The following is a 22,442-nucleotide window of genomic DNA, read 5'->3' as shown; positions in this document are numbered from 1 at the left end:
TAGCACCAACACTATTCTTATGTTCTTTTAAAAATTCAATATACGACCTATGACAAATTTTGAAAAGGTATAAAATAAATATTATTCATATGAAAACAAATATTTTAGTTATGCGACAGACCAAGTATCAATCTTCTCTCAAGTCGTATATCAAAGCCTAAAAGTCAGAAAACTATCATTCTGCCAAAAGATTGAGCACTAAGAGGCGAAACATGTGTCTCATTATCACAAATATTCAGAAGCAACCAGAAATACAGAACAACTTCTGATATTAATCAAGACTGCTATAGGAAAGTTCTTTGGTTTCTGAGAAAGAGTAATGTTTTTTTCTTCTTAAAATTCATAGTAAAGTACACTGTCAAAACTAATTATCTTTGTTTTTCCAAACTGTCTTTTTTCATATTTGACTGAAAGCTTCTTAATGGCAGGATATCTTCACATACAAGATAGTCAATATATAATTTATTTATATACATATATATCTGAAATGCAGTACCATCATGGATTTCAAAATATTACTGGTATACCTGTACCTTAGCCCCTCTTTGAGTTCACTACCTTCCAAATCCTAAACACACACACACTTCCAAATGCTATTCCCTCATTAATGACCTCAGAGTGATACTAAAATTAAAAAGGAGTTTTTACACATTTTTCAAAAATTAGCAAAATAGCACCCAGTGTTAAGAACATTCGAATACTATTTAACCAGCAAATACTTAAACAGACATTGTCTAGTTAGGTCTATTCCTCCAACTAAATTTCTTTCACACACTGATACTAGTACTTTCTCTTAAAATTAACTTTAAAAGATGTGTATCTTCCAACCCCCTGCTTAACAATGTTTTTACACTAAATGTTTTGGCTAATTTTCTCTAGGAAGGTAGGTAAAATGTTAGTCAATTATTAACACCGTATGCGTGGGTGAATATTAATACTGCTTTATGAGGAAAAATGTATTATGTTTGCATAGCCATGTCAGCCTGTGACAAAATGAGTTTATTCTTAAGACACTTTCAGAAGCTTTTAAAGTCATTTTACCAAGTGTCCAATAGATGGCACTAAAATGTTATACAACTCTCCCTCAAGTGAAGAGGCTTAAAACACAAACATTACTTGCAAATCAAAGTATCCACTGGAAACAATATTATAATTCTGACAACTGCATTGAAGATCTCTTCATAAAGTTTGTACTTTTTAACCTTTTAAGTAAACATGAGAGCCTACTATGAAGCAGAAATATTCATATTTACTCGATAGCAGACCCGACAGACACGTAATAATTACAATTAAAAACAACCCAATTACAACAAGAAATGCTAATACAATTGTGTATTGTGTATACAGTGCTACGGAGACAGAATAAACTGTATGCCAGGGAATCGAGGATAAATGTGGGAACACTGAATTTAAGGTGGGTCTTTAAAAGGAGGTATAAGAATAAACCATATAAATCCCAAATGAACGCCTGGTACAACTATATGAAAGTTCTGCTTTCTGTTACTCTTCATTACACATAAGCACACAAGATATTTTATTCTAACTCTGGAGAATATTAACGCGTTACCCAATAAATATCACTAGCTAAATTAAGACACATGCTAAGAAGAAAAAAAAAGCAAAAATGCATGCTGCTAACTCTCAACGAAAAGCATGAACCAGAATCCCGAAAACGGGAGAACGGGGGAGGATGTTCATTAGCAAAGATGTATTGTAATTTAGTAGAAAAATATTTTGGGTTATTTAAAATAAAATGCAGTCAGTTTACTCTGCAAGATGTCACCAATATATTACCTTATTTACCCACATCATAAGATGAAAACTAAGATTATATAAGGAACTGAAAGAAAAAAACTTTTAAAAAGGATATGACTAGCTTGCATTTTATTAAGCAAACCAAAAAAACCTATGTCTACAATATCTAATAAAACTTAAAAAAAACATTAAGTATTTCAAATTGTATTACTCAGAAATGGTACAGAACGCTATCAACCAGTCCACTTTAATGCACAAATTACGTATAAGGCAGTGTGGCTTGAAAAAAAAATACTGGCTAGCCCACTGGGACACCTTGCCCGAGTCGAATTTACCTCTTTAAAGCCTTCATGTCCTTTTCTGGAAAAGAGAGATTCTGAAAGTGCACTTCTCGTGTGATTATCATGAGCACTGAATACGACATCATGCATATAAATCACTTAAGGCCTGAAATATTTTAAAGTGTTCAATAAATCTTAGTTCCTATCATCATCCTGATCCCATCTGACCTTTAATGTAGATTGTGAGAAGGCACAAACCCTCCAAAGACCAACTACAGTGAAACAAAGCAAAAAATGTTTTTAAAAATATTCTTTTTAGGACTTCCCTGGTGGCGCAGTGGTTAAGAATCTGCCTGCCAGTGCAGGGGACACGGGTTCAAGCTCTGGTCCGGGAAGATCCCACATGCCGCAGAGCAACTAAGCCCGTGCGCCACAACTACTGAGCCCGCACTCTAGAGTCCGCCAGCCACAACTACTGAGCCCTCGCGCCACAACTACTGAAGCCCGCACGCCTAGAGCCCATGCTCTGCAACAAGAGAAGCCACCTCAATGAGAAGCTCGCACACCACAACGAAGAGTAGCCCCCGCTCACCACAACTAGAGAAAGCCCGCATGCAGCAACGAAGACCCAATGCAGCCAAAATTAAATAAATAATTTTTTTAAAATTATTTTTCATTCCAAAGAAAGTAACTAACCCTGATGAAATAGGATCACACATTTTACATTACTTATATACCTGAATTTGACTGCAATCTGTCCCCATCTACTGACTTAAAAAAAAAAAAGACCAAGTCTTGTATATCTAAAACCTATGGGGATTCAAATACCAAGAAAGCTGCTGAACATCAGAGAAAGACATCTAAGCACAAATTAGAAGTTTTAAACACTAACACTAAGCCCTAAAGATAGAATCTTCTACCCTGTATTTTAACTTGAGAAAGACTCTAAGTAACTAAAATTTATGTTTTGTTTTTAATTTATCTTCGTCTTTTTAAAGGTTTGATCATCAAGATGTGCCAATATTCTGGATATATACCAAGGTATTAAGGCATCCAGAAAAAAAGAAATGCACATTTCATTCAGAGTCTAAGATTTTAAAAATCAGATAACCTATATCTTGCCTTTATGTTATTATATAAGCAACGTTCCTCATAAAAAAAGATAAAGGAGTATAAAACACAGAAGCCATTAAAGTAAAAGGCTAAAGAGATAACCACAAAACCAGACATCCTATTTAAAAACTGCTAAAACAACCAATCACTTTTTTTTATGCATAAAGATGTGATTTTTACCACATCTTTATTTTCTATTAATGACCACATTTATACTGTGTCTTAGTTAACAGAATTACTCGTTTGACCTGAACTATTTAAGTAGAAATTAACTTATATATCTCTTAGATATCAAAGGTTAAATGGGTTAAGTTTTGTTTACTCTTAAGTCCTACAGAAGTCAGAAATCACCACTGGAATCTTGTGATATTATCTGACCTAAAACAATATGCTCTTTCTGGATCAGGCTTTATTTAACATCTGTATCAATATACACAACATAAATATTCATACGCATATATTTTACAACTCAAATCAAATATTAGTAATTGAGATTTACTGAAAACAGCACTGTAAAATGGCAAGTATAGAAAATTAAGAAAATGAAGAATTAGCCTCTTACAATAATGGTAAATAACCGTAAACTAGTATCTATACCATTCCCCACTCCAAAACAAATCTATAGCAATTGTCAACACTTTTAATCAAGTTAACCACCTTCTACAGTGCCTGAATTACTTTACTTGCCTCAAATAAAAATGTTAAGAAAAATTAATTAGGTTTCTGCTATTTCCTCTCTTTTTTTTAATACAGCAGGTTTATTTCCTCTCTTTCAATTATAAAATTTTATTATAGAGAGCATCACATCAAACCCTATTACCACCAGACAAGGCAAGGCAGGAAGGAGAATAAGGAGGGAAGGGTACTAAATAATTCCGATTCTCAACTAGTTATGCTAAGAAAGGGAGTAAAGAAAAAGAAATAAACAAATTTCAGCTAAAGGACTCAATATGCTCAACAAATACTGGCACAAATAACTAATAAAAAATGCAATAACTCTATTTTTCTCAACAGAGGAGCAGAAATTCCAGCAAGCAATAAAATAGGTAAAAGGAGTAAAGGAACAAAGTAACAAAAGGCTGGAACCCATTCCATCCCTGAATAATATGAGCTAACTGTAAAGCAAACAATACAAAATCAAAAAAGGAATAAATGTTTTATATCTACAATCCAGATTTTAAAGTATTAAAAACCTTGTATATGAACCTTTAAAAAAAAAAAAGTATGAAGAGGCAAACTCTCAGGTGCAGAAACTTACAAGATATCTGCACTTGTGCACACATGCATATAAAACAATCACATGAAAGTTTTCAGGACTAAGCAAAATCTAGTTAATTATGTACATTAAAATAACTTTAGAAGATGCACACGTAGAGAATGGACTTGAGGACACGGGGAGGGGGAAGGATAAGCTGGGACGAAGTGAGACAGTGGCATGGACTTACATACACTACCAAATGTAAAACAGATAGCTAGTGGGAAGCAGCCGCATAGCACAGGGAGATCAGCTCGGTGCTTTGTGACCACCTAGAGGGGTGGGATAGGGAGGGTGGGAGGGAGACGAAAGAGGGAGGGGATATGGGGATATATGTGTATGTATAGCTGATTCACTTTGTTATAAAGCAGAAACTAACGCACCATTGTAAAGCAATTGTACTCCAATAAAGATGTTAAAAAAATTTTTTTAAATAACTTTAGAGAAGAAATTCTATAGTCAGACTATAATCATGCCAAAAGATATGCACTGGACGCCTTAGAGATGATGTAACAAAGATTTTTAGGTATCAAGTAGTCGTGCAGTGTGCCTAGAACCCCTCATAAATACAGAGCCATGCCGTTTTAGGCAACTACCCACAATGAGTGAAACTTACTGCTTATTTTAGAGAGGGCTTAGGTCTAACAGACTGTCAAAGGTGGAGGAAGAATTAAGTAATTAATTTATATTCATTATTCTTCCATTTCAATAATTAGGATTTAAAATAATCTTTTTAAAACTACTAGGAATGTAAGTTATTCTCTCTACCTCTCGAAATCTCCCTCTGTGTACCATTATAGGAATGAACTACTAACTACAAGCAATTTCTAAATTATATTCATGGCGTCTAAGACAGGAAGAGGATTTTCATAAATGGCCTCAGTTTGAGTAAGCCTACATATACTCTTGTTCATTATAAACCCACATAGAGGGCATAAAACGGCAACTGTCTTTTAACCGACCATTCATTGAAGTTTCTAATTTCGTTAATTTTTAATTTTTGGTGTTTCTCACCTAAGAAACTGTAACTTCAGTTCTGGAGAGTAGCTATAATCCATCTTCCCCTATAAAATTTTAAAGTTCAAAAGTAATTTTAAAAGGACAAGAAAATATGACTAAAAAAATTTTTTAAAGAACTTTAAGCATTCAACTATGTAATTCTATCTACCCTGCCCCATTAAACAAAATACAGATATAGAAACATGCTTTTATTCCTTTCACTCACTCATTCAACACCTGTTTGTTTGAAAACCTACTATGTTCAGGCATTCACTGTGCTAGGCCTTATATGGAAAAGATAGTCCCCCCTGGTGTCCAGAATCTGACAGTTCAGGAAGTCAAGCAAACAAGTGAATGGACAATTTCCGCTTTAAAGAGGGAATATTTATATACTGACAATACTAATTTTAGAAAACAGATAATCTTTTCATGCCAATATATGTATTTTAAGATATACGCACCATGTGGCACATGGGATCTTAGTTCCCTGACCAGGGATCGAACCTGTGCCCCCTGCAGTGAGAGCATGGAGTCTTAACCACTGGACCGCCAGGGAAGTCCCCATGCCAAAATATTTTGAAGCATTTAACACAGAGCTTTCACTAATTAAAAGCAAAAAACAAAAACAACAAAATGAAGTTACCAATAAGAAAATCACCAAAAGATTTAAAAAAACAAAAAAAACAGATATGAAACCACAATTCATAAAAGAGTCATTAAGGACATGGATGTTCAATTTCACTTGCAATCAGACAGACACAAATTCACGTACATACCCACAAAAATACTGAAGAAATAAACTATGTGCATTTATATAAACATAGAAGCATAAATGAAAACATTTTGAGGTCAATTTGGCAATATTAATAAAAGTTTTAAGTGTGCATACACCATGACCTAGCAACTCCTTTTCTACAAATTAAAAAAAAAGCAACACCAAATCTATACATATATTCAACATATGACATTCATCAACACAAAAACGTATTTACAAGGAGGCTCACTACAAGCACTACCTGTAACAGCCAAAAAATAAATGCCCATCACCAGTGGGAACAGAGAAAATGAACTATATACATATAATCTGTTCACATAACAGAAAATAATGCTGCTATTTCAAATAAACAGACAAACAGAAGACACAGCTGTAAATGTACTGATATAAAGAAGATTTCAAAGCTCTTCTAAAAGTAAAATACAACTAGCATATAACATGTTCCTATTTTCTTTATATATTCCTAGGACAACTGGGGATCTTTTTAAAACTATGAACATACTTATGTTTTTTAAAATTTAAAAGATGATCTATTACAAATAGCAGGAGAGGTATACTGGCAAGGACATACTCTCAAACTAGCTAAAAAAGAACAAAATGCTACTTCTACCCACCACTCTTAGCAAAAATTTTTTTAAAAGCAACAGCTTATCTATGTCTATTCAAACACAAAAGTAAATTTGAAAAATATTACAGACATGTTTTTATGTACCATGTACCAATATATTATGATACAGACAAAAATGGTTGAAATGAAAAATATTAATGTATCACTGATTAACACTTGGACTCTGAACTTCCCTGGTGGTCCAGTGGTTAAGACGCCACACTTCCACTGCAGGGGGCACAGGTTTAATCCCTAGTCAGGGAAGTTCCACATGCCACATGGTGTGGCCAAAAAGTAAAATTAAAAAAAAAGACTTGGATTCTGCCTGATTAAGAAAAATAATTTGGGGCTTCCTGGTGGCGCAGTGGTTGAGAGTCTGCCTGCCAATGCAGGGGACACGGGTTCGAGCCCTGGTCTGGGAAGATCCCACATGCCGCGGAGCAAATGGGCCCGTGAGCCACAACTACTGAGCCTGCGCATCTGGAGCCTGTGCTCCGCAACAAGAGAGGCCGCGATAGTGAGAGGCCCGCGCACCGCGATGAAAAGTAGCCCCCGCTTGCCGCAACTAGAGAAAGCCCTCGCACAGAAACGAAGACCCAACACAGCCAAAAAGGAAAAAAAATTAAAAAATCAGGTACTTATAAAAAAAAAATTGTTTAAAAAAATTTTTTTAAAAGAAAAATAATTCGTAAACTGCCTTTCTGAAAAATCAGAGAAAAAAACATAAATTCAAAGTATTTATGGTTCAAAGATGAAAAATATTTTAAAAGTAATTATGTTTATGTATGCTTAGGCATTTAATGACTGTTCAAGTCATTTTCAGAGGTAGGTCGACTACCTATTTAGCAAATTAAAACATTATACAAATATTTAGATTAATTTAATACCTACATATCTGTGTTTCATCCAATTTAACTTGAAAGAATTGAAAATGGTATTACTAAATTCAGAATCACAAGTAGCTTCACACCCACAAAGCAGTGGTATAATTTAACCTGTTTCACCATAACTCGTAATTTTAAATGAGAGCCATAACTTATTGAAGTAAAAGATGAGTTACCATAATGTCTAAGTACTATCTAACTACCTCTGCACTATTTATAAACAACCCCAAGAAATATTCTTAACCACATCAATTCAATAGTAAATCTTACGTATGCTTCTAATACATAGCATGTCTTCATCTTGGCATGTGCTTTAAAAAAAAAAATTAGTATTGATAAGTAAACATATGCATACAGTTAAAATAATTTTCAACAGTACAACAGGGTACACAGTGAAAATAAAGTCTCCCTCCAATCCCAAGCCCCCAAGAGCAGCTCAATGATAAAGCTTTAATTTCTCCCAAAAGAAAAGTATTTTAGGAACATACTTAAAACCAAAGCTTAAGAATTTGATATTTTAAGCCAAACTGTTAAGCAGGAGAACATAACATGTAATAAAGGGTTAGGTGAATTACACTATCTTGTTGCAAATCCCATGTGATTAAGTAACTGAAGAAAAAAATGAGACCATTTATGCTACCTAAAAATACTCACAAATGAAATGTGATCAAATAAAAACTGCCCCTAAATATGAATTCATGGTTAACATACCCACAATTCATTAAATTAGGTATTGTCACTCCACGCTCCAAATTGTTAATGCCAATTTAAATACTGAACAATTCGTGCTTCCCTGGTGGCGCAGTGGCTGAGAATCCACCTGCCAGTGCGGGGGACACGGGTTCGAGCCCTGGTCCGGGAGGATCCCGCAAGCCGCGGAGCAGCTGAGCCCGTGCGCCACAGCTGGGCCTGCGCTCCGGAGCCTGCAAGCCACAGCTGCTGGGCCTGCGTGCCTGGAGCCTGTGCTCCGCGGCGGGAGAGGCCACCACGGTGCGCCCCCCCCACGCCCCACGGCAGGCAGGTGGCCCCTGCTCGCTGCAGCTGGATTTGGGGGGGTGCCGCGCACAGCGGCAGGGACCCAACGCAGCCAAAAATAAAAATTAATTAATTAATTAAATACTGAACAATTCAACTTAACAAATACTTCTTCCCTTCAATAAAGGGAACCCTAAAAATATAAAGTCCTGAAAAGAAAGTATTTAAAATAACACAGTGACACACAATTTAAAAGGTCAGCTTCATTTTAGTGGAGAGTAACTTTTCAGTACAATGTTTTACCAAGGGCTAAAAATAGTTACTTACTGGAGGGAAAAGAGGGACTCTAAAAAAATGTTTTAAAATAAAGTCACTAAGTAGAATCTTTTCATAAATTGTTACTTTTCATTTTAAAAGAAATGTTACTTATTTGAGTGATAGAAAGGTTCTAGACAAAGTATAAAGATTTATAATATCAAATATAAAACAGAAAGAAAAAATTTTAAAATATTTGATTAATGTTTCCACTGTCATACACATTTAAAGTCTAAATGCCACTGACCCACATAAAGGTGGTTCAAGTTTTTTTTTTTTTAAAAGCTGTCAATATTTTAAATATTTGTAAGCTGGAAATCAATAACTACTATATAGATCACAAGACATAGAACTTGTTCTAATGGATAATCAGTTATCAAACAACCAGACACATCAAAACTTAAGAGAAAAATCTAATGTTCTCCTAAAAATTAAACCTTTAAAGTAGAATTAAATGCATACCCATTAAATCCAGTGACAATTTTCAGTATCCTTTCCTTCATTTCATCAAAGGGAATATATTCGACATTAGGGTTGGGAGGACCTCTTGGTTCAGGAGCTGAAGTTCTGAAATCATCCATCACTTTCTCCAGTTTGAAAATAAAATAGCCTTTAAACTGGGACCACTGAATCCTATAAGCAAAAAATTAAAAAAATATATAATACCACGTAGGGTCACAATTCTTGAACAAAAAGCACAAATACAGAATTTACCATGACACTAATGCTAACAAAATTAAGATCTGGAAAAGTAGTCGTGAAAGTGTCTTCGTTCAGTAGCCTGCACCACGCCTGATCAATCTGACTCACAAGGTCCAACTTGGTTCCATCCAATTCTCCCAAACTCCTGACCCAGACAAAACCTAAATCAGATTAAAATCTTTAAAATTAACTACTTCTGGCTGAAAGCTTATTGTCTAAGTCCCCCTCTCCACATTTTTAAAACATTATCTTGTTCTGACTCTATCTATCCCTCATAACAAACCTAACCCAGGAGGCGTTACTGTCCCCATTTAAAAGAGGCTATTGGAAATTGGCCCAACCTTACATTTATAATTTTAAGTGGACAAATGAGAATGACTCCATACCCTAAGCTCTTAACATCCAAGGTATAGTGCTTATATAGACTAGTAAATGTTTCTTGTTTTTTATCTCTTAAATAGCAAAATAAACTTCAATTTCTCCTTTTTCTTTTGCTTTTAACTAAAATTTTTAGTATTTTGTCATTTAAAAGGTATATATCATAGGTTCTATCCAAGATGTAGCCTGCAAAGTAAAAAAATACATAATATCCTTGTGTAATTTTCACATCTGTTCATGAACTTTTAATATAAACATCTTTTTACCCCCTCTCCCTCACATTTTACCACTAATATAAGGATATTTTGTGACACCTGCCTAAATAGCCTAAAGTCTAGGAGATGCAAGAGTCAGGAAGGCCAACCATTCCTCCAAACACTATAACCATTACTGGCAGCAGATAGATCTCTTACACAGGAGATGACTTAAGCAAGATAAGACTGCTAGTCTGCAATCACTCTTCCATCCCATCCAGCAACCCTACAAATAAGGCGGCAGTTCTCAAAGTGAGGCCCAAGAGGTCAAAGCTATTTTCATAAGAATAGAGTTGACTTTTTCAATGACAGTAGGTGCAAAAGCAGCAGTGGGTAAAATGGACAACACTTCAGCACAAATCAAGGATGCAGTACCCAACCATACTAGAAGTAGTCGTTACCTTCTTTATCAACAGAGACTCACAGTTTAAAACAAAACAAAAAAACCTCTTTCACTGGAAAGTTTAATAAAACAAATTTACTAACGTAATTAAATCTGAACCTTTGAAAACACACACATCTTTTTAATATCCTGTGTAACAAGATAAGAAGTATACATAAAGGTCATCTGTTGCATAACAAAACATTATGGACATCTCAAGTCACAAAAAGTTAAATACTGCTGCCGGTTGAATGAAAGCCATTTTTACTTGAAAGGAATGTCAAACAAATAATGCTTATTCAGACCAAGAAAAACTGCTAGACATTACCTCAAAAATGAACAAGTGAGTCTATCACTTGAAGAAAATCAACTGCAATATTGGTGGCCACTGATAAGATTTCAACTTCAAAATAAAAATGTAAAATCTAGAAAATGTTTGTTATTCACTGTGAGCTTCAAAGGTTCCCGATACATTCCCAAGACATTTCAAAACCTACCACTGTTGATATAAAAAATATTGTGACACACCCTCCCAAAAGTAGAGGCAACAAGAGAAATAAATTGAGCTGTATCAAAGTCAAAAAGTTGTGTATCAAAGGACACTATCAGCAAAGAGTGAAAAGGCAACCCACAGAATGGGAGCAACTATTTGCAAGTCATCTATCTGATATGGTTTTAATATCCAGGACATATAAAGAACTCCCACAACTCAACACCAAAAAAACAGACAACTCTATTTTAAAAATGGGCAGGGCTTCCCTGGTGGCACAGTGCTTAAGAATCTGCCTGCCAACGGAGAGGACACGGGTTCGAGCCCTGGTCCGGTAAGATCCCACATGCCACAGAGCAACTAAGGCCGTGCACTGCAACTACTGAGCCCATTTGCCACAACTGACATATCTGCACGCCTAGAGCCCGTGCTCTGCAACAAGAGAAGCCACCACAATAAGAAGCCCGCGCACCACAATGAAGAGTAGCCCCCACTCACCACAACTAGAGAAAGCCCGCGCGCTGCAACGAAGACCCAACGCAGCCAAAAATAAATAAATAAAAATAAATAAATAAAAAATAAGTAAAAATGTGCATGAATAGACATTTCTTTAAAGATATAGGAATGGCCAACAAGCAAATGAAAAGATGCTCAACATTATTTAGGGAAATGAATATCAAAAATCACAGTAAGACAGAACTCCACATCCATCAGATTGATTGTTATCCAAAACACAAACAAACCCCCCACACAAAAAATAACAACTACTGCCTGGCAAGTATGTAGAGAAACTGAAACCCATGTGCATTGCTTGTGGGAATGTAAAATGGTGGGGTCACTGTGGAAAACAGCATGGCGGTTCCTCAAAAAAATCAAAGAATTACCATATTATCCAACAATTCCATTTCTAGACACCCAAAAGAGGTGAAAACAGAAACTCAATCACATGAAACTCACTTATACACAATGGTAGAAACTACCCAAGTGTCCCTCAACAGATGAAGAGATAACCAAAATGTGGTATATACAATAGGACATAGCCTTAAAGAAGAAGAAGATTCTGACACATACTAAAACAATGATTAATCTTGAACACATTATGCTAAGTGAGATAAGCCAAACACAAAAGAACAAGTATTTTGATTCTACTTTTAAGAGGTATCCAAAATAGTCAAATTCAAAGAGACAGCAAAAAGGCATATGCCAGGGTCCTGAAGAAGGGATGGGTGAGATGTTACTGTTTAAAGGGGTACATAATTACAGAAGATCGATAAATGGCCAATAAGCACATGAAAAGATGCTTGACATTATTAGTCATTAAGGAAATGCACATCAAAACCACAAGATACCATTCCACACCCACTAAAGTTGTTATAATAAAAATGACGGACAGTGCTTGCTTCAGCAGCACATATACTAAAACTGGGGCAATACAGAACAGGATTAGCATGGCCCCTGTGCAAGGATGACACGCGAATTCATGAAGCATTCCATATTTTTCGTGGATGGAGCTAGAGACTGTCATACAGAGTGAAGTAAGTCAGAAAGAGAAAAACAAATATCGTATATTAATGCATATATGTGGAATCTAGAAAAATGGTACAGATGAACCGGTTTGTAAGGCAGAAACAGAGACACAGATGTAGAGAACAAATGTATTGACACCAAGGGGGGGGGCAATTGGGGCAGGGGGGATGAACTGGGAGATTGGGATTGACAAATATACACCGACATGTACAAAATAGATAATTAACAAGAACCTGCTGTATTAAAAAATGAAATACAAAAAAAAAACTACAGGCTTTTTATCTGATTATAAAAGTAATAAAGCTCAATGTAGATATGCCAAGCAAAACAGGAAAAATATAAAATCATCGGCAATCTCACCTCAACATGACCATCATTAATATTATTAATATCCTCCAGAGAGTATTTATGAATTTTCATATGCACTACTTCTTTCATTTTATGTAAATGAAGTTTGAATTATGTACATTTTTCCATTCAACAATGTGTCATTCACATTTCCATTTTCAAAATATACTGACTTTCGTTATTCTAATGGTTCAGTCCACTGAATAGATGCATGACAATCTCTTACTGACAGATATATATATGTGTGTGTGGGCGTGTATTTCGTTTATCTTTCACAGTTATTGCACTAAAACCTATATTCTGGTAAACATTCTTGTGCATACCAATTTATATTACCAATAAAGGTATATGCAAATACTTCTAAAAAAAAATGATGGACAATAAACAAGTGTTGGGGGACTTCCCTGGTGGCGCAGTGGTTAAGAATCCGCCTGCCAATGCAGGGGACACAGGTTCAATCCCTGGTCCGGGAAGATCCCACATGCCGCGGAGCAACTAAGCCCCTGCACCACAACTACTGAGCCTGCGCTCTAGAGCACGTGAGCCACAACTACTGAGCCCATGCACTACAACTACCGAAGCCCACGCGCCTAGAGCCCAAGCTCCGCAACAAGCAAAGCCACCGCAATGAGAAGCCCGCGCACCGCAACGAAGAGCAGCCCCGCTCATCGCAACTGGAGAAAGCCCACGCACAGCAATGAAGACCCAACGAGCCAAAAATAAGTAAATAAATAATAAATTAAAAAACAAACAAGTGTTGGGAAGGATGCAGGGCAATCGTTGACGGGAAGTGCAAAATGGTGTTGATGGGAATGCAACCTACATATTGTTGATGGATGCAGGGCAATCGTTGATGGGAAATGCAAAATGGTGTTGATGGGAATGCAACCTACACATTGTTGATGGATGCAGGGCAATCGTTAATGGGAAATGCAAAATGGTGTTGATAGGAATGCAACCTATACATTGTTGATGGGAATGCAAAATGGTGTAGCCATTTTGGAAAATAGTTTGGCTTGGCAGTTCCTCAAAAAATTAAAGAGAGTTGATGTATGACCTGACAACTTACTCTGTTAAATGACTGAATTACATCGTATGTAAATTTTACTACTATTATTTTTAAAATATGGTGAGGGTGATTATCTAAAGCTAACTGCATGACTACGTTTTCCCTCCTTTCCCTAGTCTTCTTTGGGAAGGGGAATTTGAGATTTAACAAGCAGAGGCAGCATATTATAATCTCTAACATGCCTAATATTAATTTCTGAGTAGTATACAATTGTCAATGGTTACTAAAATTTATCTTTAAATTTCACTAGACTCCCTACAGTCATTTAACTAATACTTAAACACACCAGGGGAGGGTACTGAAATAGGAGTCTTACACTTTTCATTTCTTAAATTAAGAATCTTTCTGTAGTTTTAATAATCACCCACTAAGTCATAACCTGTTTCATTAATTAGAATTTCCATATACACATGGGTTTCTTTAACCCACCTTTCCACTAACTGCTTGAGAATCCACCCATGACATCCAAACAACAGCAGCAACACATTAATGGGAATAGGGAGACAAGGGGTGATAGAGACCAGGTAAAGCAAACCATGAGGAGCTTCAAAGACTCTAGATCACCAATTCTAGGTCAGATGGTAATTAAGTCCCATAAAATGAAATGAATTATGTACAATTTGTATTTTAAGTTCCAAATGTATCAAGCACACTTACTCTAAATCAGATCCAATAGATGCAAGTCAAATTCCTATGCCATATATAATTGAAAAAATGCTTCTATAAAATGTGAAAGATAATGTTTTTGATGTAACACAACTGATAAAAACAAAAGCAGAAAATGCTTCCCTGAAAATTATGTAATGTGAGCACAAAAACAGGCCAAGAGTAAATCAACTAAAAATTTGGCAATAGAAATAATTTTCTTAGGAATGTACTCACAGGACAAGAAACTACAAAACAAAAACAAAACAAACAAAAAAACCCTTATTTTTCACATGAAAATAAAATTATTCTAAACAGATGCTCATGAAACATAAACATGTTTTCAACTTTAGAATCAACTCCTCCACATAAAAATTTCCTCCAAAAGTAAAATACATACTCAGAATTTAAATCTACTTTGCTAAAATTAACTCGAGAATTTACTGAAATTCATTACTCATTAATTTTTTTAAGTAATTTTTTTAAGTAACTTAACCTCCCTTCACTTGCTTTTCTTCTTTCCCTTCATGCAGTTTCTCCTCTACGAAGGCAAAACAACTCTCATCACTAATAAATATATCCTCCTTCCAAACGCCACACTGACCTTTTTCTTCCACAGGAACTCTCAAGTACTAATAAAACAAACATGTTTCCCTCACAATTCTCAGGTTAAAGGTATTTTTCAGAGACTCAAGAACCAAAAATCCATCTCTTATTTCCCAGCTAGTTCTAGAACATTTCAGTGACCAGTAGCCACATCTTAACTTGTTGCCCCTTACAGTTCCAAATTCTATTAAGATTACTTCCTATTCAGACTAATTGCTTTCCACACAAAATCTGTGTGGGAAGCTAACAGAAGAGAGCACAGGAGAGCCCTACACTATCTCCAACGGAGAGCAGATACTGTACCATTTGTAAACAAAGGGGAATATGGAAAAAATGAATGAATGAAAACAAAAAGAAAATTAATAGGGCTGATCACTGACACAAGGTGACAGGCTTTGAATCAGGAGACTTAAAAGTGCCATAGAATTCAGTCGTAACTATCTGACTGGAGCAAACAAAGACAAGTAAATTTAATCTGAATATTGAATTACGTGAGTGATAAAGATGGGCAAAAATCAGAACACAACTGCTTACACAAAATCTTGACATTTTTAAGAACTTCCTTTAAATTACAAATCACTAGCTCAGAAAACCTCTACAAGTGGGGTCCCAACCAAGAGAATATTCCTTGCATAATTTCTTTTGCATAATTATACCTTTAAAATATATTATACTTTATCAATTAATTGAGCAAGCATTAAAATGTCAGTGGAACAGAGAGCCCAGAAACAGACCCATACATAAATGGAAACTCAGTATATGGGAAAGGACAGATTTTTCAGCAAATAGTATGAGAAATGACAGAGCTACTACAAACTTTTACTACAGTTTAAAAATTTAAAAGATGTCTGTTCCCCCCCCCTTTCTGATTATATAAATAGGACAGTCATCAGAAAAAATTACAAAACACAGAAACAATGAAAATTGTCCATAATGTGCCCAGTAGTCATTACTAAAGTACATGTTTAGTGTATTTTTTCACTAATATTTATTTATTTAAATTGGGTATCCTTGATTAATATCCCTTTGTTTCCCTACCTCATTCACTGTGGGTATTGTCACGGGACCAGTAGTCTCTGAAAGTAAGATTTTTAATATGTATCACATATGGTAGTACCATTATTTAATAACCACCATTTTAAACAAAGAATTTAGGTTTGCTTCCAGCTCATTACAATTAAAAATAACTGTGTTTAATATCCCAATAATAAACTTTGTAGGCATCTGTTTATTACCTTAGGATAAATTCCTGTAAGTGGAATTACTGAGTCAAAAGTATGAAATATAAGGACTTTTCATACATATATTCAAAAGCCCCTCAGAAATGCTGTACCACTTTATAGTGCCATCAGTATAGAAACACCTATTTCATTCCAGTATTACATGCTTTCAAAACTCTTGTATATTTAATAGCAGAAAAACACTTTAATTTGCCTTTCATTCATTGCAAGTGAAACTGAGTATTTTTACCTATGTTTACTACCCACAAAACATTCCTTTTGGGTCTGAATAGGTCCTTTGCAATCCCTCATCCTGTAGTCCCTCAATTTTGGCACCACTGACACTGTAAGCCTGATAATTCTTTGTCAAAGACGGATGTCCTATGAACTGTAGAATGGTGAGCAGCAATCCTTGATCTCTACCCACTAGAAGTCATTAGCACCCAACCTTCAACTGCCCCCCAAATTCTGACAATAATAAATGTCTATAAATATTGCCAAGTGTTTCCTGGGAGACAAAAAGCATCCCCAGTTAAAAACCACTGCCTACTCCACCCCTTTAAAATTGTCTTTTTCTTACTCTCATGGTATTACAGAAAAAGTAAAATTACTATGTAACACAAGTATGAACATAACTTTTGCATTCTCATTTTGTACCAACTGCTGCAAAAATAAAAATTGTCTTCATATGAATGTTGAAGTGACACTAAAATATTTATCTAACTGTTCCTATGTTGAAATTATCTTTGAAATGTCATACATTTCTTTGCTCAGAAACTCATATCTGAAGATGGAATGGTACCTGCTCCAAAGCAATAAAATTATGACACAAATTCTGAAGGGAAAGTATTTGACACTAAAAGTGAAGTTTTCAAATTAAGAGTGCTAAATATCTAATGATAATTATACACAAAAAGGATCCAATCAGATGGAAGAGAAAGCTTCAGCAGGTAATGCTAACGTTCAGGTAATACCTTAGTGCAAACTTGGGTTTCTTCTTTGGCAACTTGTATATTCGTGATAAGGACTCTAACATGTCTAAAGATTCAAGTTGCACTCCTCTACTCACCCGTCTCTCTCTACCAATTAAAACAAAAAGTTCAAGAAACAGTGTGTTCTGGTTAGCTTGATTTATGCTTAACTCTTAGCTAAACTTTGACCCTTTTTTGAAAATCTTTCTCAAATTTACTAACAGATCAACATGGATCCTTCCCTTCCACACAGACAGTTGAACCAAACAAGTATGAACCAAAGATAGATCTCCTCTAACAGTATGACTCAGGCTGAAGACAGCCAATTTAGAATTCAGAGGGTACTAGGTTTTTTTAAATAGCACTAGTTTAATGGCTGCAGTGGATCTACCCTCCTCCCTGCTACTAGAGAGTAACTCTTCTCATCCCATTCACCACTGATGCTATCCCTTCTTCCATAATCCATTTGATACTAATGCCAAACTGCCATCAACAGAGATGAGTCCATTCTTCTACCACCACATTTGCCAGAGCCTAGGTAGGCCATGGGCCCTTTTTTCATTCTACAAACTCACAATGTAATGTCAGTGTCAACAGCAGTTAGAAAGCCCAGAAACAATGTAAGACATTGATCCTTAACAAAATTAGTTTGAAAAACAAGATACATAAACAATAAACAAATAGAAATAAAACAGCATAAACTATCAGATGCAAAGATTTCAGTGATGGTATAATAGAACAAAGAAAAAGGAGAGATGAAATGTAGGTTTGGAGCCATCAAGAAAAGCCTTCAGGACAAAGTGAGACTTTAAAAGGGGAACCTTAAAAGCATGAGTAGAGTATGGAAAAAGGAAGTGGGAAAGTATAGGACTTAAACATAGAAGTTTAATATGGACAAATGACTTTTTCAAACTCAGCACTACTGACAGTTTAGGCTACAGAGTTCTGCATTGTGGTAGGCTGTCCTGTGCATTGTAGGATGTTCAGCAACATCTGCGACCCCTACACTGTGATGCCAGTAATCCCCACCACAAATGGTGACAATCAAAACTGTCTCTAGACCCTGACGAATGAACCCTGGGGTTGGGGGGAAGGGAGGCTTGCTCCCAGTTGAAAAACACTGCAATACACAATCTCTTTTGTTGAGAATTACACTGGTTCCTGAAAAACAGTAAGGCTGGCAAAATCAGAGGTGCAACACCAAACTCTCAAAGAATCTGAAGAATAAAACAGCACGAATATATATATTTTTAAGAGACAGAGGAGAAATTCTAAAATGTACATGAGTCATTCAAAAAATACTCATTAGCATTAAAATCTATCTCATGAATCACTTCTAGTCATACAGGAAAATGCGCTGTGGAGATATGATCTAGAATTTATTTTTCCTCGGGTGTAGTCTTCTGTTGAGAAAGGTGAAGGGAAAAAAAACAACAAACAACAGCAAAAAGTCCTTCCACCTGGACCCAGATATCAATTCATGTGGTGCAAAGCAAAGGAAGCTTTAAATACTCAAGTTTTTAAAGGAGGTTGAATGAACATACATAAATGGTTTTATAATTTGTTAATGAAATATAAAATGAGTTAACACAGTAGTGGTGGTAGATTACTGTACACTTTAGTACACAGTGTTTCATCCTGGAGAATCCTTTCAGAGTTTGAAGGTGAAGCTCAAAGTGTCTTTATAGTGTTTGCAATATTGGCTTTTTATAGTGTGGTATGTGTCTATTTTGTGCTATTCCATTTACAGATTATTTTTATTAGCGTTTTGAAGTATGACCCAGAGTTATGCTATCTTACAATTACTAATAAAGATATAATTATTTAGAAAGCATTTTTCTCTATCTACATACTCTCAAAACAAAGAAAAAATAATAACCACTAAAAGCATAGTATCTACTGAGAAAACAACTTGTACTCTAATCCAAGAACTGTCTGAACATGTGAAAAACGAACACATCAACACTGAAATGGATAACCCTTCCTGAGAATCTCCATCTACATAAGATGAAACTAAGAAGATTAACTGGAAATTTTTTTTCAGGGAAATGTTTTTAAAACAAGTAACTGACTAGCCCAAAGCTAACATCATGCTCAGTGGTGAAAAGCTGAAAGCTTTTCCTCTAAGATCAAGAACAAGACAAGAATGTGCACGCTCACCAGTTTTACTCAACATAGTACTGGTAGTCCTAGCCACAGCAATTAGGCAAGAAAAAGAAATAAAAGGCAACCAAGTCCAAAAGGAAGAGTAAAACTATCTCTATTTGCAGGTAACATTATATTATGTATAGAAAACTCCAAAGACACAACCAAAAGACTGTTAACACTAACAAATGAATTCAGTAAAGTTGCAGAATACAAACTCAAGATAGAAAACTCAAGTGTGTTTCTACACACTCATAATTCACTACTGGAAACAGAACTTAAGAAAACTATCCCATTTACAACAGCATCAAAAACAATGATATACTTAGGAATGAATTTAAGCAAGGAGGTGAAAGATCAGTACACTGAAAATTTTAAGACACTGATGAAGGAAAGTGAAGACACAAACAAATGCAAAGATATTCCATGCTCATGGAATGGAATAATATTGTTAAAATGGCCAAATACTACCTAAAGCAATCTACAGATTCAATGCAATCCCTACCAAAATGCCAATGGCATCTTTCAGAGAAACAGGAAAAAAAAATCCTAAATTCTTATGGAACCACAAAAAACTCTGGATAGCCAAAGCAATCTTGAGAAACAAGAATAAAGATGGAGGCCTCACACAATCTGATTTCAACTATATAACAAAGCTATAGTAATCAAAACAGTATGGTAGTGGCATAAAAACAAACAGATCAGTGGAACAGAACAGAGGGTCCAGAAATAAACCCATGCATGTATAAATACAGTCAATTAATTTTTGGAAAAGGAGCAAAGACTATACAAGGGGGAAAGGATAGTCTCTTCAATTAGCGGTGCTGGGAAAACTGAATAGCCACATGCAGAAGAATGAAACTGGATCACTATCTTATACCTACACAAAAATCAACTCAAAATGGATTAAAGACTTGATCATAAGACCCAAAACCATAAAACTCTTAAAGATGATTTTTTGGATCTGACTCTAAAAGCAAAGGCAAAAAATGCAAAAATAAAGAAATGGAACCACATCAAACTAAAAAGCTTCTGCACAGTGGAGGAAACCATCAATAAAATTAAAAGGCAACCTATGAAATGGCAGAAAATATTTGCAAAGCAGATAGCTGACAGGGTTAATATCCAAGATATACAAGGAATTCATACAACTCAATAGCAAAAAAAAAAAAAAAAAAACCTTATTTTTAAATGGGCAGAGAATATGAACAGACATTTCTGCAAACAAGACATTCAAATGGCCAACAGGTACAGGAAAAAGTACTCAACATCACTAATGCTGAACTGTACACTTTAAAATGACTATATATCAATTACATCTCAATAAAGCTAGCGGAGAATGATTAAAATGGTAAATTTTATATTATGCATGTTTCACCGCAGTAAAATAGAATATAAATTTAAATAGCCATATTTAAAAGATACTACTTTTCAAACTGAGAGAGCCTCACAAAGGTTGACAAACAGATTAGGGATCAGACATCATAGTAAAACTGCATAATTCTGGAATCAAAAAGAAGATCCTGCAAAACTCCAGAGATACAAAACAGGTCACATACAGGGCTTCAGACTTAACAACAGTGCAGGAAGAAAGCAACAGGAAAATGCCTTTAAAATTCAAAAAAAACTCTTTTCAACCTAGAATTTTGTACCCCAACTATCCATTTAAGTAAATGGGTAGGGGGAAAAAAACATTTTCGGACGTTGAAAGTACAAAAAAAGATGTATTTCCTATCATGCTTTCTCTCAGTCCACCAAAACAATGAAGTAAACCAAGAAAGAGCATGTGACATGCTATCAAGGAAACTAAAGACCCAAGACGAGAAAGTGAATTTCAGAATAATGATAAAGGCAGATTCCAAGAGCGGAGGAATAAGGCAGGTCTAAGAGCAACCACTCCAGAATGGAGCAGTTAAGAAGGCTCCACAAGAGATTTTTTAAAAATATAGAATTGGTAGAAGACCTAATATGTCATATTTTGCAATGAGATCTAAACAACTAAAGTTTGGGGTGGAATTAGCCATAAGTATACAGAAAATTAAATGGAAAAAATAGCATTCACTGAGACAATGAATGTAACAAATGCTGAGCTGACCAAATTTTCAATATAATTATACTGAAGACACTGGGCAATGGAAGTGAGAAGTATGTATGTCTGAAGGAGAGCAGATAAAAACAACTAAATCCTCACTGCGATTATTATGAAATCAATAATTAATTCTAAAAATTTAAAGAAAAAAGTGATTTTCTAAGACTGTAACTTAGAAATAGGCAGATTAACACCCCTTCCCCCAAGAAAACAATGATTTTAAAGTGGTTATCTCTAGGGAATAGGGGAAAAAAGGAAAGCACACAGAAGACTTTTTTTTGTTCCCTTTGTTACATTAATAAACTCCCTAAATCCTGTGCATGTAAAACTTCGATGAAAGTAAAAATCACATGGTAAAAAAAAAAAAATTAAAAAGCATTGGTGGGGCTTCCCTGGTGGCGCAGTGGTTGAGGGTCTGCCTGCTAATGCGGGGGACGCGGGTTCGAGCCCTGGTCTGGGAGGATCCCACGTGCCGCGGAGCGGCTAGGCCCGTGAGCCACAACTACTGAGCCTGCGCGTCTGGAGCCTGTACTCCGCAACAAGAGAGGCCACGATAGTGAGAGGCCCGCGCACCGCGATGAAGAGTTGCCCCCACTTGCCGCAGCTAGAGGGAGCCCTTGCACGGAAACGAAGACCCAACATAGCAATGAATCAATA

General features: G+C 35.6%; 1 protein-coding gene and 1 non-coding gene across 3 annotated transcripts in view; one reads left to right on the top strand and one right to left on the bottom strand.

The window, feature by feature from the left end:
* PPP4R2 (protein phosphatase 4 regulatory subunit 2) overlaps nt 1–22,442 on the bottom strand; it is a 56,604-nt gene that overhangs the window by 9,486 nt on the left and 24,676 nt on the right. Inside the window, exons 1-3 of one of the 2 annotated variants that reach the window (XM_036868767.1) lie at nt 9,422–9,440; nt 7,940–7,980; nt 5,419–5,468 (exon numbers count right to left, since the gene is read on the bottom strand). In XM_036868767.1, the coding sequence (XP_036724662.1) occupies nt 5,419–5,468; nt 7,940–7,980; nt 9,422–9,425 (95 nt within the window). In that variant the 5' untranslated portion in view covers nt 9,426–9,440. Of the gene's footprint in view, nt 1–5,418; nt 5,469–7,939; nt 7,981–9,421; nt 9,593–22,442 lie in introns of those variants that run through there. The other variant, XM_036868766.1, reaches the window with a different exon arrangement.
* LOC118904649 lies at nt 12,558–12,665 on the top strand. The gene has a single exon (XR_005022096.1). It is a non-coding gene; the product is annotated as a U6 spliceosomal RNA (small nuclear RNA).

Source organism: Balaenoptera musculus, chromosome 11 (genome assembly GCF_009873245.2).
Source record: "Balaenoptera musculus isolate JJ_BM4_2016_0621 chromosome 11, mBalMus1.pri.v3, whole genome shotgun sequence".
Classification (NCBI taxonomy): domain Eukaryota; kingdom Metazoa; phylum Chordata; class Mammalia; order Artiodactyla; family Balaenopteridae; genus Balaenoptera; species Balaenoptera musculus.
The sequence above is the reverse complement of the archived record's forward strand: the minus strand, read 5'-3'. Positions and strand labels throughout refer to the sequence as shown.